Here is a 19,543-nt window from a genome sequence, read left to right on the forward strand (position 1 = left end):
GCCGTTCTGTGCCATCATCTATCCGATGAGAGAGCACTGCTCCCTCTCCATACAGTGATGCGCCACATGTCAACACAAATTCTTTTATCTGGTTATAATGCACCAATGGATTGGGCAAGTGCAAAAATTGTTTCACCTTGATGAAAGCTTCTTTCTGGGGCGACTCCCAAGACCAATGTTGGTCCCTTTTGAGTAGAGAATGTAGGGGGACCAGCACTGTAGACAAACTGGGTAAGAATCGCCCATAATAGATGATCATTCCGAGGAATGATTTGAGCTCTGAAGCGTTCCTTGGTACAGGTGCCTCTCTTTTGGCTCTCACTTTCTCCTCAACCAGGTGGAGGCCCTGTGAATCTACCCAGTGATCCAAATAGATTACCTCCCTCGCTTGGAACATGCACTTTTCTTTTGTTAAATGCACTTCAGCTTGCAAGAAATATTTTAAGACTTCTTCTAAGTTTTCCAGATGTTGTTTTTCAGTGAATCCTGTCACCAAAACATTGTCTAAATGGACTACAATCTGGGGCAGTCCCTGCAGTAAGCTTTCCATTGTTCTCTGAAAGATGACACAAGCGGAGGAGACACCAAAAGGCAATCGTGTATATTGGTACAACCCTTTGTGGGTATTAATTGTGACAAATTTCCAGGAGGCATTATCCAACTCTTATTGTTGATAAGCATGATCCATGTCAAGCTTTGTGTATGTTGTCCCTCCTGCCAGCTTGGCATACAGGTCTTTGATTTTTGGTATGGGTTGCCTGTCTAGCTTAGTTACTTTATTAACTGTCAGTTTGTAATCTCCACAAATTCAGATGCTTTGGCCGGGTTTAAGGACAGGGTCTATGAGTGCTGCCCATTCTGAGAACTGAACAGATTGTATAATACCCAGTTTCTCTAGTTTGTTCAGTTCAATGTCGACTTTTTCTCACAGGGCATATGACACCGGCCTCGTCTTCATGAAGTGAGGGGTTGCTTCCGGAACCACATGAATCTTTGCCTGCGGGCTTGGGTTTTCCCCAGTCCATCCTTAAAGACGGTGGTGTACTTTCCCAGTAGCTCTGGTAGCCCACTTGCTCTCAACTGGAAAATTTCAGCCCATTCTAACTTAATCTCCTTTAACCAATTATACCCCAGGAGGTTTGGCCCTTCACCTGCTACCACCATCAAGGGTAGCTTTGCCGATTAGCTTCCATAATGGACAATTACTCTGCTTATGCCTTTTACTTGAATGCTTTCACCTGTATATGTTTTTAGCTTGGTGGCTGTTTCTTTGAAACTTAATTGATGTTCACCATTATTCAAATACCTGAAGGTATGTTCCCCAATTACTGTAGTGGAAGCTCCCGTGTCCACTTCCATTCTAACAGGTTTGCCATTTACTTTCTCTGTGACAAATATTGTTTCTGTCTTTCCAACTTTCAGGTTAAACAATGAATAAATGTCTGAATTTGTTGTTTCAGGCTCTTCTACATTGTAGATTTCATTGGGCTTCTTCTTTTGTTTAAAAACCTGCTTGAATCTTTCCTTGCATTGCCTCATCATATGTCCATTCTGGTGACAATAGTAGCATTCGATTTTTTTTAATTGCCAATCACTAAAAGACTGATTATTTCTACCTCTATTAAAATTATTCTTTGATTTCGCTGCTAAGTTATTTTCCTTTATTCTTTATCTAACGAGGGCTGTTTCCTGCTTCTCGGCAGAGTCTCACCTTTTTGTGCCACTTTCAGCTGAGGTTTCTTGCCCGATGTGGGGGACAGCGCCATGTTGCACAACCACTATTGCTTTTGAATCTCTTACTGTGCTTTCCATGGCCAGCACTATCTCCAGCACCTTCTTGAAGTCCAGATTCACTCCGGACAATAATCTTTTCTGAATAGAGTCCTCTTTCACATCACACACTAAATGATCTCTGACCAAATCGTTCAGCATCGTAACAAACTCGCAATGTTCCATTAGCTGCTTCAAATTTGCCACGTAGCATGCAGTTTTCTCATTTGAGACTCTATTTTGCGAATTAAACCTGAACCTCTGCATCGTGACTGAGGGCTTTGGTTGAAAATGACCCTTCACAATGTCCACCAATTTATCAAAATTTTTTGAATCTGGGGGCACTGGGTGCCATCAAACTCCAAATCAGACTCTAGGTTTTGCTCCCACAAGTAATCAAGAGGATCGCTCGTCTCTTCTCTTTGCCCGTAATCTCGTTCGCTTGAAAAAGCAATGTGAGGCATTCTACATATTGAGACCAATTGTCTGTGGCTGGTTTAAAAGGATCAATTCTCCCAAATTGTGGCATTTTTGAGAGGGGATAACTTATTTAATTCTAATGGAGCTTGCTACTTAACATCACTGGATGAGATACAGCGTTGATTTCTTTCTAACTTGATTTATTCTGTTTAATCCTGTTTTATCCTCATTGCCAGTTTGTCGTAGGGTAGCTGAGTTGTACTATTAATGATAGAGCTGATCTGCAGATGCATCTTGGGTGGAAACATTAAGTTTATTTACAATATACTCAGCAGCAACTACACATGTGCTTTCAACTCCAACTCTATCTCTACGCTGACTGCTGAGGTAGCCTGCACTACACTTCTACTGGTTACTACAGATCATGTGATCTTCCTTAACAAGTATTATTCTTGAAGATACATTACATACTAAATAAAACCACAATTGCTACAGGGACTGAGCAGCTGGGCTTTGGCAGAATCTTCCGTTTTATTTCCAGAATTCTAGCCAGGTGTGTAACAGATAGCAGACTCAGGTATACCACATACACTCACATACACCCACGTTTTGATTCTTTGGAGGCAAGAGTATGCTCACCTTTCATTCGCAGAGGTTAGCTATTATTAAGAACGCAACATGATTGCCTAGCCCTTATCAACATTGCTTCCACAGACTTATGCAAGCACCTGGAGGTAATCTTTGAGCACATATTGCCAGTACTTGGGAAAATTATTCCCACTATGTTTAACCCATCTTTTGAAGAGTTATCTATAAATGAAAGCCTCAAGCAATGATATGGCGAAGGATGAAAAAGAATTAACAGCGATACAGCAATCCTTGGGGCCTCATTTTATTTTTCAAAACCCAATTTCTATGGAAATGGAAATGGAAATGGAAATGGGGCAGTTTCCCTAACAGGCTGGATTATCATTCAGGCAAAAATACAGCCAATCCTGGCACCAGAAACACGAGAAACACCAGGTCAAGTGTATTCCGATGAAAATTGGATAGTTCTGTGGCAGTTGTTAATGAGAAACCATTTCCTTCCTCCGCCACGCAAGTGGGTTAACATTTCTGTTAAGACAGGGAAGGATTCTGACACAAACGTGTCACTATTCTCATGTTTGCATCGCATTGTTTAACTCCAAGGACTTGACCTTTTTCGGTTATTATTAGTCATGGTTGGGAATCATTGTTATAATTTTCATGGCATATTCTCACCACAACAAAAACAAATTACATTTTATAGTTTTATTTTCATAGTCCCAATGACAATAAACGCTGATGTAAAATAATTGATGATGCCTTTTGGATTTATTTTCTGACCTTTGCAAAATGCGGGTTCGCTTTTATGAAATCACACTCCCAGCACCTAGCTCGCCTGTCAGGAGCACATTTACCATAAATTTGAGCAGTCAGTCAGAAATCTGACTATCTCAGCTGAGCTCTGTGCCTGAACTCCCAGGAGGTGCAGCTAAGTTCTGAGAGCACAAATTCAAAGAATTTGTCCTTGCAAGTCCCCTTAAACATAACCACAGCTTCTGTCTATACAGCATCTCCCTGCTTAACATAGTAAAACAACCCATGCGACTTCACAGGAGAGTTAGCAAACAAAATTTGACACCAAACCATGTAAGGAGATATTAGCTCAGACGACTAAAGGTTTGGTCAAAGAGGTAGGTTTTAAGGAACATCTTAGACAGGGAGAGAGAAGTTGAGAGGTTATGGATGGAAATTCCAGGGCTTTGGATCCAGGCAGCTGAAAGCATGGCCGCCAATGGTAGATCAATTAAAATTGGGAGAGTCAGGAAACCAGAATTAGATGGGCACAGAGATCTTGGAGGGTTGTGTGGCTGGAGGAAGTTACAGAGACAGGGATGGGTGAGCGCCATGGAGGGCTTTGAAAACAAGGGTGGAAATTTTAAAATCGAGTTAATATATATCCAAATGCAGCACCTCATGCCTTTTGTTTAGCTTCTCAAAATTGGTTGGTAGATGCAACTGGTGCTGGTCACAGGTGAGTCAACAATGCACTTTGCTATATCATTTCTCTTTCCAGTCCAGTCCTCATCTTGCTAAAGCCTGCCCCAGTCCAATCTGATGCCTTTTTTTCTGTACTCAACTCTTTTCCCTGGTATCTGAGCATTAAACCTGATCATAATATGGTCACGTAATTCTGAGCTGTCCACCCACATTGAACTCACTGACCTGATCTATTTCATTACTCTGGCTCACTGTTTCTTTCATTAGCATAGATACAACGTAAGAGAAAAGTAGATATTTGCCTAGTGTGCTTTATTTACAGTGAAAGTACTTTCTCTAAAATGATTTGTTATTTACCTCAACAGCAATACAGCAGAAATATTCCGGGTAAATGGCAATTTTCCCCTCAACCAACCCCAGCAAGAAAATTGGTTTCAGCAATCAATGTGCTGCATGCAAACTGTCTGCTGTGGTCATAGTAACAACAATGACTTGCATTTATCTAGCATCGTTAATGAAATTAAACATCTCAACACATTTCACAGAGCATTATAAAATACAATATCGAACCACATAAGGAGATAGTGAGCAGACGACCAAAAGCTTGGTTAAAGAGGTAGCTTTTAATTATTGGTCTTAATGAGGGAGAGAGAGGTAGAGAGGTTAAGGGAGGGAATTCCGGAGCTCCGGCACCTGAAGGCACAGCCACCATTGGTGGGGCAATTCAATTCGGGGATGCTCAAGAAGCCAGAATTAGAAGAATGCAGAGATCTTGCAGGGTGGTAGGGCTGGAGGAGATCACAAAGATTGGGAAGGGGGGTGGAGGGGCAAGACAATAGGAATTTGATGAGAAATTTAAAATCAAAGTATTTCTTAATCATTTGCTAGCCACACTAAAGATAGCACTGAGTACCCTTTCTGCTTCATGACTGTTAGCTGTTTCAATCTGTGTACTGCCAAGACTATTTTACTCTCCTCTCATTAGTAAAGAAAAATACTTTAATATTCACTGGGGTGTAATTTTAACATGGACAATATTGATTAGCCGTCCATTGTACAGCTTGTTCAATTTTATTTTCCATTAACTTCAATGGATTAAAAATTTGGGCAGTGCCTTAGAACAGACGGTTAATTCAACACTGACTGTGCTATTCCATCACAGAAAGTTAAAATTGCTCAAGCTGAGAGAACCTTGTACACTTTGATGGCAATTTTCCAACTCCAAAGTTTAACACAAAGTATAGTAATAATCATGCTACCTGAAGCAATGTGTGCATGGCTTATCATCTGTTTTTTTTTTTGCAAAGTTCTTGTAAAGAAGACTCTTGTCATTCACTGCCGAGGTGAAGATTTGGGATCGTGAGTTCAACTTTTTTGATTCAGGAAACCAAGGTTTTTTTAAAAAAAAACTAGAGCAAGGGGTCATACCAGTTTTGTATAGACTTCCCCTGCCAGTAATTGTTCAGAAGTGGGAAATGTTTGGCAAATATGCTCCATAATGTCTTACTGTAAATATCAGCAATCAAAATGAAGAATTATTTGATGGGGATAATTGCAGTTAGTAATAATATACAGCCCCATTTTTAAATGCAGGAAGTCTTTCTCAGGTTAGTGCCACTAGTGAGATCAGAGATTTTTTTCAAAAAGAACCTGTTTATGAATTTGTTAGAAATAAGGACCAAAGTAAATGTGTCCACCTGTGTTAGGATGCCATGCCAACAAGAGAAAGTCATGCCTGTAGAGTATTGGTGGTGTCAAAGATTTATGACAATCCTCAATGGGAAAATTAAGCAAAGATAATTACTGTATATTTACTGACATGCCCAGTGATTCTAAGAGCACAAAAATGGAATACTTACTCTCTGATCAGTGTTGCTTTTGGTATGAGTTCCATGAAGCCTGTTATTTGATCCACATCTGGTTAGTTAGCTGTCTAAATGGAATACGACATCTCAAGGATAAATAAGGGACATTCTCATGACTTGCTCTGCAGACTGTTAGCTAGAGACCAAAAAGGAGGAATCAGGTTTAATTTGCTGAATTTGGCATTAACAGAGCAGAAACAGCCTCACAATGGGGACTTACCATCCCTTCGTAAACTTGATCTCATCCAAAACACGTCTCCTACCTCACAACAAGACCCATTCACCCATTGCCCCAGCCTTGCTGGCCTACATGGGCTCCTGGTGTGGCAATGCCTCAGTTATAAAATTCTCACGCTTTTAATTCCATCAATTGTCTTGTTCTCTCTATCCCTGAAACCTCCTCCAGTCCGACAACAGTCTGAGAACTTTGCACTCCTTCAATTCAAGATTCTTCTTAAAATCTACCTCTTTGACCAAACTTTTGGTCATCTGACCTTCTGTGTCCTTAGGGGACTCAGTGTGAAATTTTGCCTGATTAATGTTTCTGTGAAGCGCCGTTGAACGTTTTGTTGCACTAAAGGCACTATATAAAAGCAAGTTGTTGTTACAGTCCCATTAACCTTGACAATTGTCCCACTGCAAATTGTATAGAGGCTGAAAGATCCACCTCTTTCAGGCACTAGGCTCCTTTAAATGTACAGACTGGAATCCTATGATAGGTGCATGCAGCCCCAAGTGACATTTTAGGATAGAACTGGTCAAAATATACATTATGTTCTCTCTGAACTAGTTCATTGACAATAGGGATGAGCAGTTCCTAACATTCCCTGGAATGGTAAAGTTGAAATCATTTGTGGGGCAGGAGAATGCCTTCATGCACCATGTTAACTATGGACTGTTTACAACCCAGTGTCACCTCCCCCAGGACTTCTGTTCCCTCGTTCACTGCTCCCATGTCACAGTCTGCAGCTGTTACTAGCTTTGAAACCAAGTGACATTCCTGAGTGTTAGGCCTGAATCTTTGCTCCTGGGTCAAGAGCGCAGAGTCAGGACAATTCCCAGCTCCACAAGCCTGACCTGGGAGAATGCACCCCAAAAGTTTGGATTTTCAGTCCAGGGTTGTGGGTGAAAATGGAAGTTATGCCCACCACCTCCAGAAAGCATTTGGAAGCTGTCAGGTGGGGAGGCAGACTGGGCAAAAGGCCAGACTTGGTTCTCCAGCACTTTGCCAAAGCTATGGAAAAAGAATAAAACAAAAAAGAGCCCTTCACTTTCACCCTCACACCATCTCACCCCCACAGACTCCTCATGACCCCTCAAACCCTACATTCCAACCTATGCCCCTCTACCCCCCCCCATGGTCCTTTAGAGACCCTATGCCAATTTAGTGCCAACTTATGTCAGCCCATGCCCCAAACCACCACCCATTGCCTTTACACCCTCCATGCCAACTCACTTGTTATTCACCATGGATAGATCTCAGGACCCATGCTGAGATTAAATAAAGTTGTGTCTATTGATGAGTTCACTATTCACAATTAGAACACAACCTTATTCCCTGCCCCCTCCCCTCCCCACAAAAATTGTGGGGTTCAGGGGTGGGTCTTCCAGATTTGGTCCTCCAGCACCATTTTGGCTGCAGCAGAGATCCTCTCGGTCTGTGTGAAAATTCAGACCTCAGTGTTCAATAGTTCTGCATTTGATCATGAGAGTCTGGTAACTGATCCATGCTCACTGTGCTCGAATGGTTAAGCCTGCATATGAACTTGGAGCAAATGTAAATAGAAAGGCCAAGAAGCTGAGCTGGAAGGATGGGTGATCTTGTAATTGCTGAGATATTTTAAAACACTGTCAATACACCCACTACACATTTAGAAACTAATGTTATCTCTGCACTGATCTGAGACAAATATAAAACAAACTGGAGAATACACAACACCGAGGCCCTTAGATAACCTGGCTCCGGGAATAAAATGAGAGCGGCCTCTTTGGAGCTTGGTGGCTGGCTGGCGCCCACTGCTGGTCAGCTACTCAGGAATTAAAAATGAGCCAAAAATTGGAATCTCAATCCTTTGAGATAATCCTCACTGTTGACAGCAAATCAAGGCGTTGCCTTTCTATTTTGACTTTCTCTCTCGGTGCTATTTATTAGTAATGCGCAGCATAACTCTGCAAACTTCAAACGCCACTGAAAGATTAAAAATGCAACATTTTATTCATATTGTAATTTACAAACTCGGGGAAATACATTTTCAGCTTTCTTGGATCTTGCATCTGCTTTCTGACAGTACAATCTTATAAATGTGCAATCAATTTTGGAGACTGCGGTTTTAGCAGTATGATAATGTGCACCTATTCAAAAGCAATTACTCTCGCAACCAATGTGACATCAGCTGTTCCTGGCTCTCACCCTAAAGTCTGGCTAAATAATTCAAAGCTCATGATAAAAATATGGTGGATATAGATCATGAGTCTTATATTATGGAAAAGCATTAATGTGCACATTAATGATAAGAGCAAAATTTATCAAATGCAATGCCAAGATCAAGTGGTACATCAGTGACAGAATGCATTTCTGGAAAGTTAATGTTCCCCAGCGCCGTTTTATTGTTGCACTTTCGGATGTTCGTATTAGTATTAATTTTGCATTCTGCTGGTATAAGAATGCAATTAATTATGTATTACTGAAATATAATTCAAGGGCAGATCTCTGTCATAAACTTATCACACCAGTCAGAAATGCAGATGGTATTAATGTCCCATCATCCCCTGCAAAAATAAAAAAAAGACAATTCAGCAGCTAAAAGATATAAGAATTCAACATCCATTTCTGATTGTTAAGAATGATGTTTTCCTTAATACCTATATTCTAAATCAAATCACTGCAACAGTTAGCTACTCGATCAAAGACTGAGCGTTGCAGCGAGCTTTTGCTGTGTGTTGGAGGTTTATGCTCAGGAACTTGTTATCATTCAAAAGCACTCCCCTCAAACAGAGAAGATACAAACTCAAAGGTCAAACATCTCCTAGTGGCTGTTAATAGAGCAGTGTTCGCAGATCATTGACCTCAGATCTCAAGCCTGAGGTTTTTTTTTCCCTCCCAGATGTGCCATATGCTGCAGGAAACTTTCATGAATCCATGAGTTAAGTTTGGTGTTTTGCTCAGAATAGTGAGGAGGCCTCACACACTTTGGAAAATGCATGTTTGAATGGGGGGGAGCAATCCAGGGACCTGGTGTACAAATCACTAAAAGTAGTTACGATGTTAACAAGGTCATTAAAAAAAAAAACTAAGCACAGAGATTAATTTATAGAAGGCTGGAATTGAAAAGTATAGAAGTTATGTTAAACCTATATAAAAACTTGCTTAGGCTATACTTGGAGCACTGTGCATAGTTCTGGTTTCCATTGAATAAATATGATATAGAGGCACCGCAGGAGGTGCAAAAAGGAATGAATAGAATAGTACCAGAACTGAGGGCTTATACCTATCAGGAAAGACTGAAGAGGCCACAGCTCTCTGGGGAGTGACCTGATAGAGACTTTCAAGATTATGAAAGGGTTTTATAGTGTAGATGAGAAGATGTCTCCACTTGTGCGTGAGACCTGAACAAGGGACCATAAATATGTGATAGTCAACAATAAAAAATAACGAAAATCCACCAGGGTATCCAGGGGAACCTTCTTTATGCAGAAAGTGATGAGAACATGGAACTCACTGTCACAAGCAATAGTTGAGGTGAATAGCATTGATGCATTGAGGGGAAGTTAGATACACAGGCGAGGGGAAAAAAGATTAGAAAGATATGTTGATGGGGTTAGATAAAGAGGGAGAAAGCTCATGTAGAGCATCAATATTAGCATAGACCTTTTGGGATGAATGACTTCTTGCTGTGCTGTAAATATATTGTAAGTTAAAGAGAAAATCAAATAAATGATCAAAATATGTTTCTCAAAGACACTGAGATATATGCCTTATATTTTCCTGGAAAGTTTCAGCCCATGTTCCCTCTCCACCACACACCCCACACATTCGAAAGGATTTAGCAACTGGGATTCCATCCCAGTAGGCATCCCCCTATTTCACAGAATAATGGAAGAGGAAGAGGAGCAACAGAGGCGATAGAGACAAGAGGGTGTGAAAGTGAGAAAGCCAGATCAGCAAACGCTAGCCCATTCACTATTCACTCTATTTCTGGCACTACATTCGAACTCATTTTACATTGGTTATTACGTCCTGCTGAAAGTGAATGAGCTCCAAAGGAAACTTTTGCCTATTGCCACAGAAGCCAGCTAAATGCGGAAACAATTTCTGCCTCGGTGCGACCAGGACATTTGGAGACCATCATTGCCTTTTTCAAAGTCTAGGCTATAGAGAGGGATAATGTAAAATGCTCAAAAAACAGCCATTCCGAAGGCCCGATGCCAAATTTTGAATTCTGTTGAAATGTACTCTAGCATAATGTTAGAAGCTTTCTAATGCGAGACATGGAAATCCCTGCAGGACGCAAAGATCTGCTTTATTAACTTAGTTGTGCCAATCTTTCATGCATGAATATCTGTTGCTGTTGTTTGCAGCAGCTGACAAGGGCACAATCTGGTTAATGTTATTAAAATCCCAGAATTAATTTATTTCATTGTTTCTTCCAGCAGATCTCATTAATAATCATAAGTGCACATTTTGTTTATCAAATAGACTGAACATTGTGCATTCAGCTATTATTTAGCTGCACAGTTTTTTTTTCCTCTCGTGGTGTAGGTAAATTTAATCATCTCCGGAGTGTTCCAAGGCTGATTTAAAGTAGCCAAAAATCGAGCTTTCAACCTTCGGAAAAGAACTGTTTCCGCTCCGAGTTGTGAAGAAATGACAGGCAATTTGAGGACAATGTGTCCTTGCTTAAACTGAAAACAAGCCATTTATCAGCACAGGTAGAATGCTGCAGTAGGTTAGAGCATTGTGCCCTCGCCCTTGGGACCTGTGTTTATGTCCCTTCAAGGTGTGTCATGAAAATCTTTCTGTCTGATATCAGTAAGGTGTCTAAATTCGATTCATTTGGACAGATTTGATCTAGCTCCTGGTGAAATCTACAGCACATGCCTCACTCTGGAAAAAAATACATTCAAAAGCTCTTGGTACATAACGTGTGCTTCAGGCTGCGCTAGACTTGGTACCAAAGTAAACTTGGGAAACTGAGTTTTGGATGAGTTGATGTTTGTGCAACGTTGGCAATGGAGGGTTTTGCTGCTCAGTTGGGTTTAAGAGAGACGGTACCAACAAGGAGATCTCTGGACTGCAAGAAAACAACAGAATAAGGAAGCAGCAGAGTGAACAGAGAGAATTTGTCCTGGATTGGCGTTCACCACTCTGGCTAATTATTCATTTGCTGTAGCTACTGAGACCGTTTAACAAAGGCTGGTCACCAGAAACCAGGATTGAATGGAACCTGTATGATGTGGAAATGTCTGGAGACTCCAGGACCCAAGGTCTGAGGCTAAACTTGCTTGAGCTGTGAGACACTGAGCTTGAGAAATGGTTAGAGACTTTCTGTACTACATAAAAAGGGGAAAATGTTGCAGCATGCTCCGGAGAGGCGCAGTTAAATAGTCATGGTTATTATTCTGCTGGGGTGAAGGAAGACCTCAGGTTTGGGCAGTGCAAGAAAATATTGGAGGTCTGAAGTTATCAAGTAGGAAAAATGTGGGTGGAATTTAATGCCCTCCTCCTGGCAGGTTTGGTGTTGGGGGCATTTAATCAGGCAAGAGGATGGCAAGTGGGTTCCCTGCGACCTTCACACCTCTACCCCGATTAAGTTTGGTGTGGGAAGACTAGTGGATGGTTTTCCCGCCTCACCCGCCAGGGGACAGATATGAGGCAAATAGCTGCCATCAGGTAGATTATAAATAGTATGGGGGCGATCACACAGCCTTGCTTGACACCGGTCCAGGTTTTGAAGGTGTCTGTTTCAGATTCCCCATTCGTGACAGTTGCAGTCATATCATCATGAAGCACTTGCAGGATTGTGATGAAGATTCTTGAACATCTAAATCTTTGGAGCACAAGCCACAGAGCCTCGCAATTTACTGGGCCAAATGCTTTGGTCAGGTTGATGAATGCAATTAAAAGTTTCTGATGTTGATCTTGGTATTTTTCTTGCATTTGTCAGGCAACAAAGATCATGAAGGTGACCTCCCTTCCTAACAGCACTGTGGGTGTACCTACACCACATGTACTGCAGCAGTTCAAGAAGGCAGCTCACCACCACCTTCTCAAAGGCAATTAGGGATGGGCAATAAATACTGGCCCAGTCAATGATGCCCTCCCCCTTGAATGAATTTTTTTTAAAATGGCCTAAAGCCTCACTGTGTTTATGGGAAGATTTCCTCAGACATGAGAAGGAGGCAATTCAAAAGAAGGTCTGTCAGGATCTTCCCCACTGTGGAGAAGTGGGAAGTATCTTGATGGAATCCACAACATGATTTATCTAACAATTGTGGTATTCCTGAATGCGACATAGGGAAGTAGGGTGGGGGTGGGAGGGAGCAGAGAGGGGAGTTCTTTTGCCTCGTAAATCCGTAGGTTGAGTGCGTGGAATGTGGATGTGAATAAAAGTCCGCCAGCTTTGAAGACCTTAGCTGTAATACCATCCGGGCCACAGGCTTTGTTGGTTTTCATCTGTTTGATTTCTTATTGCAGCTCTCCCTTGATGGTGGTTCACCCACGGACTCTATCACAGGGCAGTGGGGAATAGCCTGGAGACTATCAGCTGTCACTGTAGATTCAAATTGAGAAGTTGCTGAAAATGTTCTTTATAACATTGACGGATGGCCTTGTCATCCTTGAGAAGAGAAACACCATCCTGTGAGCAAAGGGCATTTTTGTCCATTTGGCCTTGGTCCGTAGGTGGCCCTAGTGGTTTCAGAAAAGCTTTGCATGTCATGGTGGTCAGCATATTGTTGGATCTCTTGAGCTTTCTCTTCCCACCACATGTCCTTTATGTTCTGGATTTATCTTTGGTGTCAGCCATGAGCTATTGGAAAGCTGCCTTCTTGACTTGGGACCTTGGATTGTTCTGCCAGACAATGAAATCTGCTCGTTTTTGTCCCAGGAGATCACATATTTCAGCGTTGTTTTCATCAAACCAATCCTGGTGATGAAGATGCTCGAAGCCAATGGTCTGGACAGGGGAGTCTAGTACAGTTGGCTTTATTTGATCCCACTGTTCTGTAATTAAGTTGGATGTGTGAAGATTTTCCAGATTGGCCCCGAGCTGCACCTGGAATTTCTCTCTTTGGTTGGGCTGCTTTAGAGCTGAAACATTGATCTGCTTCCTCTTAGACTCTCGGGTTTTGGCCAAAAGTGTTAGGAAAATAATTCATTTGCACTGGGAGACTTTCATTTGGCAGAAATTAAATAAGGAAAGTAACTTGTCAATCTCAATTATGGACGGTCATTTTAGAATTATGGGGCAGGATTTTGCCCTTGGCAGGGGTGCTCGGTGGGGGCAAGCGGGGGTGGGCAGGATACCAGCCATCGCTCGCGATCAGCTCCGCACTGCGATTTCATGCGGGCGGGCCAAATAAGGCCTGCCCTGCGTGGATCGCAAGCGGCAGCACTGAGCGCTGTCTGTGCCAGCGGTGGGGGAGGGGAGGGAGAGCCGGGCCTAGCGCACAGTTTGTGCATGCGCGAGAAAGAGCGCTTCAATCTCCCTGAGGGCACAGAGCTGCTTCAGGGAGATTGAAGCGCTGTGTGTAAAAAAAAATATAATGAAGAGAATAAAAGTTTAATAAAACATGTCCCCTCATGTGACTCTGTCACATGAGCTGGGACATGTTATTAATTCAAAAATAAAGTTTTTATTTAATGTTTATTTGCTCGAGGATGAGGTTTCCTAAAAAGTGTAAAGGCTGCTTGGCCTTTTCACCTGCCCGCCAAACGTAAGGCTGGACAGGCAGCGTAAATTTGAATTGAATTAGATTGTTAACCTAGGCCTTAATAGGCCTTTTAATTATCAGTGGGTGCTCCCACCGAGCGAAATATCGTGAGACTGCGCGTTGATGTCGGGGCACATGCCCACCGTCATCATGTGTCATTTTACACTCGGGCGTCTTGGGCCCACACACCAAGCGTAATATTTAGCCCATGGAATAATAGAATGGTCACAGCACAGAAGGAGATAATTTAGCCTGTCATGTCCTTGTTGGCTGTTTGCAACAGCAACTCAGTTGGTTTCACCCCCCTTAAGACTCAAATCCTCATGGGCGATGCAATATGGAAGGAGTAGCACAATACTTGCTATGACACAGCCATTAAGGAACACAATAGTAGATACCATCAAAGTCCAGGAGCAGTTAGCTAACAAAACCTATACTGTAAAGCAGTAGAGTATAAAATAAGAGTTTAAAACCAAGTTAATGCTTCAAGTCCAACATGACTCTTTGGAATAAAGAGTCATATTGGGCTTGAAACATTAATTCTGTTTCTCTCTCCGTAGATGCTGCCAGACCTGCTGAGTTTTTCCAGCATGTTCTGTTTTTAAATGCTGCAAATTATGTGGTTGGCTGGCAGACTATGTTTCACTCATAAATTACTCCAACGCAATGCTAAGACTTGAAAATAGGCCCATTCACCTCATAATAGAACCCTGGTGCTGTGAATCATTTTGCTTCATTAAAAGTTGAGCTAATTGTATGTTTAAATTGCTATTACAGTTTGTGATGCTTGCTTTTAAACACACCAATCATGGAAGTTCTCCTTAGAACTTGTTAATTTCAGTATTGCTGAAAAAAGAGACGTGTTGCCGAAGCTTTTCACCTTCCACTCTTCAGGACAGACGCAAGAAAATTTCAAAAGGAACAACAATTTAGATCGCATGAGAAAAGGGGTGCTGATTGGTTGGCAAGTTGACTCTGATTGGTCAAGACATTGCTATGGTGAATGCACCAGGGAGCTATTGTCCCCTTGCTTTTCTTAATTCAAAAAAGGTGCAATGCCTGGACATATTCCCTTTGCCTGCAAAGGACAGGCCCCTGCATATGAATATATGTGGATTCTAGCAAGCATAAGAGAGCTACATTGTGAGCCTGACTGATAATCTTAAATTGGATGTTAATGTAATTCTTAGCACACTCAGAATTGTTCAGCAAGTGCTGTCCAATCACAAAATCATATCAAACATCATGTTTTGAGTTTTGCAAGCACAGGTTGGTTGAGTGCAGTCAGAACTCTGCCTGTTGCAAACAACCAAAGGCTGGTGTGCCTGCACAGGCAGTAGATGCACCAATCAGCACCCCTTTCCTCATGCAGTACAAACTGTTGTTTCCTTTCAAATTTGGTATTCTTGCATCTGTCCTGATTGCCCCAAGTGCAAGACAAAAAGCTTTGACAGCATGCCTCTCCGTTTTCCAGCAATACTCGAGTTCTGTACTAACAAGTTTGTTAAGCTCAGATAGATTTTTTTAAAATTGTCACTCACCACAAAATCATAGTCATTAGGCACAAAATCTAACATATGTCTCAATTTAAGAATGTCTAAACTATTAAATTGTATGCTTTTCAGTAAGGTGCACTTCTCAGAGTCTATGTTTGATTTTCACCAGTTCCCTTTCGATAATCTATGCTTTCTATGTGTTGGCCTAGCTACATTCTGACCTGGACAACGGTGATGGGTCTGTAACGTATACTCTCTTAGGCCAAGGAGCTGGCTCGATCTTCACCATCGATGAGATAACGGGGGATATTCATGCCATAAAGAGCCTGGATCGCGAAGAAAAGTCATACTATGTTTTGCGTGCACAGGCTGTAGATACAGAAACCAGAAGACCCGTGGAGCCTGAATCCGAGTTTATCATTAAGGTTCAGGATATTAATGACAATGAGCCGAGGTTTCTGGATGGACCTTATGTTGCTGATGTCCCGGAAATGTCTCCTGCTGGTAAGTGGAACAAAACGTGATTATGGGCACCAGATTTAACTATTGTCTCAAGTTACTACTGCTTTTTTATTCCCATTTCCATATTATTGCCTCCACTTACCCATCTCATAGCTACAGGGAAGCTAAAAAGTTCAAAGTGGCGAATGTGTGTGATCTGCAATAGTAACTGACTTCCAAAAAGAGATCAATGCAATCACTGTTGCTCCTGTTTGGTTATTTTCCTGGTCAAGATCTTCAAAGCACAGGAAGGGGTGAAGATTTCTTGGACTAATATTCCCCAAGTGGTCTACCCTGATTGGCTATAATAGTGAGAGGAACTTCTGTCATAGAAACAACATCAGCCCAACCCCTTCCATGTTCTCATATCAAGGAGTATGAATTTAGGAGCTGTAAACAAGTAAAAGACTTTAAACCAACAGAAGATAAGGTAAAATATAAATTGTTGGTTTTCTTAAAAGCTTCCCATGTCTTTTTCAGTGAATAGTTGTGTTATAGTCTGCAAATAGTGGAGGTGAAATTTGAGAAGATATTCTGACCTATTATCCATTCTTTGAGTTTCCATTTCAATAGCAAATTCATAAGCCAGCTGAAGGTTCTGAAAACTATTCCTTAATTGTAGTTTTCTTCTTCTTAACTTTTAATTTTCATTTTAGCCTGTGGTTTAGTTGGTGAAAGTACAATGGGAATGGGAAATTAATCTTTGCCAATAGTGTGAAACATCCTCATCGTGAAAGTGCAGCTTGTTCTAAACTGTGTTCCATTCTTTTTTCCACTGATACACTAGGGCAGCATGTAAAACATACGTTGACAGAGTCATTCTTGGCAAAGTCCAATTTCACTCTCAATTATTTTAGCCAAGTTTTTTTTTCATTGAGGTTAAAGGTGAAACAATTTGTTGAAGCTTGCTGTTCTCGTTGTGGAAGGAAGAGGAGCAGATTACACTTTCCCAATCATTGCTCCTGCCTGTTTTATTGCTTACGGACAGTATTCTACCAATTGTGGTGTTTTGACCCAGTGATGTCCCAAGAAAACCAACTGCTGACAGATTTGAGTAATAGTCATCAGGACATCTTGTAAGCCATGTGACTACCGACTGATAAGAGCATGATTAATACTCAATGAAGTAAAACGTTAGTGAGCGAATTGATTTCAGAGCAATTGAGAGACACCAGTATACACAATGAGTGCAGAATGATTGGGTGGTACAGTACATTGATCTCTGAGGCTTGGGTTGAAATTTATTCTGAATTGATAAAGTCTTCTCTTTTTCTGCTGGCTCTAAATGGCCTCAGCAAGATTAGATTTGGCCAGTCTCAGTCCAATTCTAGTCATTGTAAATTCACAATATAAAAACTATTTCAGCTGTGAATTGGCGTGCCATAGAACTGGATGTGCTTTTCAGTTACCCAGTAAAAATTGCACAGCAGAAATGCTGTCGTCGTGTTAAATTTGAAGCATGTTCTTTGACTAAGGGCAGTTTTTCTTTCAATCAAATTGATGTCAAAACTCACCTGGATCCAAAAAGTAAAATCATTCTTTATCTAAACCTCCAGCAACCCTCAAATTCCAAATAACTCAGCAAACTAACCTGCACAAAAATGTAGCACAGCATCTAAAATTCTGTACTCTGAGATTAATAATCTCCTGACATTTATTTTTATTTCAGATAATTTATGCAGTAAATGACTTTTTCATTCCGGGATTTCTAAGAGCCAAGTTAATTCAGCCAAATCCACTGCACTTTCAGGAGGATTCATCACTAAGCCTTGTAAAGGGTACAGCGTCCATTACCAGTAACACATGAAAGGGAAGGATTTGAGGCCTCCCTATGTCTAGAGATTCTGCTTACCTGAGACCGGACATAAGGCTGGAGGCTAATACATTCAATCAGAGGAAGCATTCTGGTCTTCAGAGCGATGCAAGTGAGCCTCTTTGGAAGAGAATAAGTGGGTTCAGTCCAGGAAAATGGATATATAGAGGATGAATGGAAATTTCTTGTGCTAGGTCCTGTTCCTCTGTGTCCTGGGGGTTAGTTCCAGGCACCATCACCTCCCAGGATTGAAGGTGGATTTTAGGCCTATGAAAGTGTGAAGGAAATGGGCAATCACAATGTTGCCTGTATTCATTGGCACAGTTAGGAAACCAGCCCCAAACAAAACAGGTGTCCACTGATCCTACATTAGCCAGTGGGGTCATTTTTGGAGAGCATTTTTGGAGAGCAGCCTGCATTTTGCTGAGCATTGACAAGAATTGTGGTGTATCAGTTGACCCTGCACATAAAATTACTCAACTTTACTAGCCCCCTGAAATCATGCTTTTGCATATACTTGGTGCATAAGTTCCTTTTTCAGATACAACATGCTCTATTACGTGAGTAGTCAGCCTCAATTTTTCACCTGTTATGATCTCCTTAGAGACTGATAGCTTTTAAAGATTCAAACTTTCAGTTATTAGGTGAAGAAATGACGCTTCAAGGTTTCACATTTTAAAACTTTTACTGTCACAAATGACTAAAAGCACAATTGACTATTGCACCTACAGTCCACATGGACTGTAGCGGGTTAAGAAGGCAGCTCGCCACTACTTTCTCAAGGGCAATTAGGGATGGGCAATAAATGAAGGCCAAGCCAGCAAAGCCCACATCCCGTGAATGAATTAAAAAATGGACCATTTGCAGCACAACTGTTTCCACCCCGGTACCTTCAACGCTTTTTTGGGACTTTGGGAGACTCGGAGCTTACTCATTGTAAATTTAGAGACTGCTGCCATTATCTCCAAAGATAAACACCATGCACCTTATTTTCAGTAAAGCAATCTAAACCTTCCTTTGATCTCTAACAATCAAACCACCCAGCCTTACGGTCAGGCAGACTGCAGAACAGGTCACACGATCCTTTCATTCACCCTAAATTTAAAGCTACTTGTACAGTCCCAAATTATAATAATCTTATAAACCTCATAATTGTAACATGCTCCACAAATGCATGTTTTACTTACCTTATAACTGTGTCTAAGGGATCAAACAGATGATATGGGCTCTGTGCGAAGGTGCAAGGGAGTTTAAGACACACCCTCACAGAGCAGAGCCACGTGGCAAATGATGAAGAGAAGTGACTCTTCCAACAAAACTAACGACGTATGAAAAGCTGCTTTCAAGCTAAATGTTGTAACACTTGCTAACTTGTAAAATAACTGTATCGCAGCGAGGGAATTCAGTGAAAAACTGATGTGAGAATGGAAGAAGAAATCCGCCCTGATGCACAAGATGCCCAAGGCCAAATGTGCCATGAGAACAGGGACCAACCACTGGCCTGATCCTGAGTATGTATTGGAAATGGGTCCTCGAAAACCATCAAAACGGTTACACAGTCACCAGAAATCAATATGCATACACACCCTTAACGGGCTCAATCAAACCATGAGTGCAGCAAAGATTTTCGAATAACACCTAGTTGGGTGTAACCGTTTTGCAGAACAAAAATATCCAGCATTGTGGCAGAAGACCAAGGTCATTCAGAGCCTATCAAAAGA

At 41.5% G+C, this 19,543-nt stretch overlaps 1 protein-coding gene across 2 annotated transcripts in view; it reads left to right on the forward strand.

The window, feature by feature from the left end:
* Positions 1-19,543, forward strand: part of LOC144679216 (cadherin-12-like) — a 245,825-nt gene that overhangs the window by 54,602 nt on the left and 171,680 nt on the right. For both annotated transcript variants that reach the window (XM_078539654.1, XM_078539655.1), the window contains exon 3: positions 15,718-16,012. In XM_078539654.1, the coding sequence (XP_078395780.1) occupies positions 15,718-16,012 (295 nt within the window). The remainder of the gene's footprint in view (positions 1-15,717; positions 16,013-19,543) is intronic.

This window comes from Cetorhinus maximus, chromosome 3 (assembly GCF_964194155.1).
Source record: "Cetorhinus maximus chromosome 3, sCetMax3.hap1.1, whole genome shotgun sequence".
Taxonomy (NCBI): domain Eukaryota; kingdom Metazoa; phylum Chordata; class Chondrichthyes; order Lamniformes; family Cetorhinidae; genus Cetorhinus; species Cetorhinus maximus.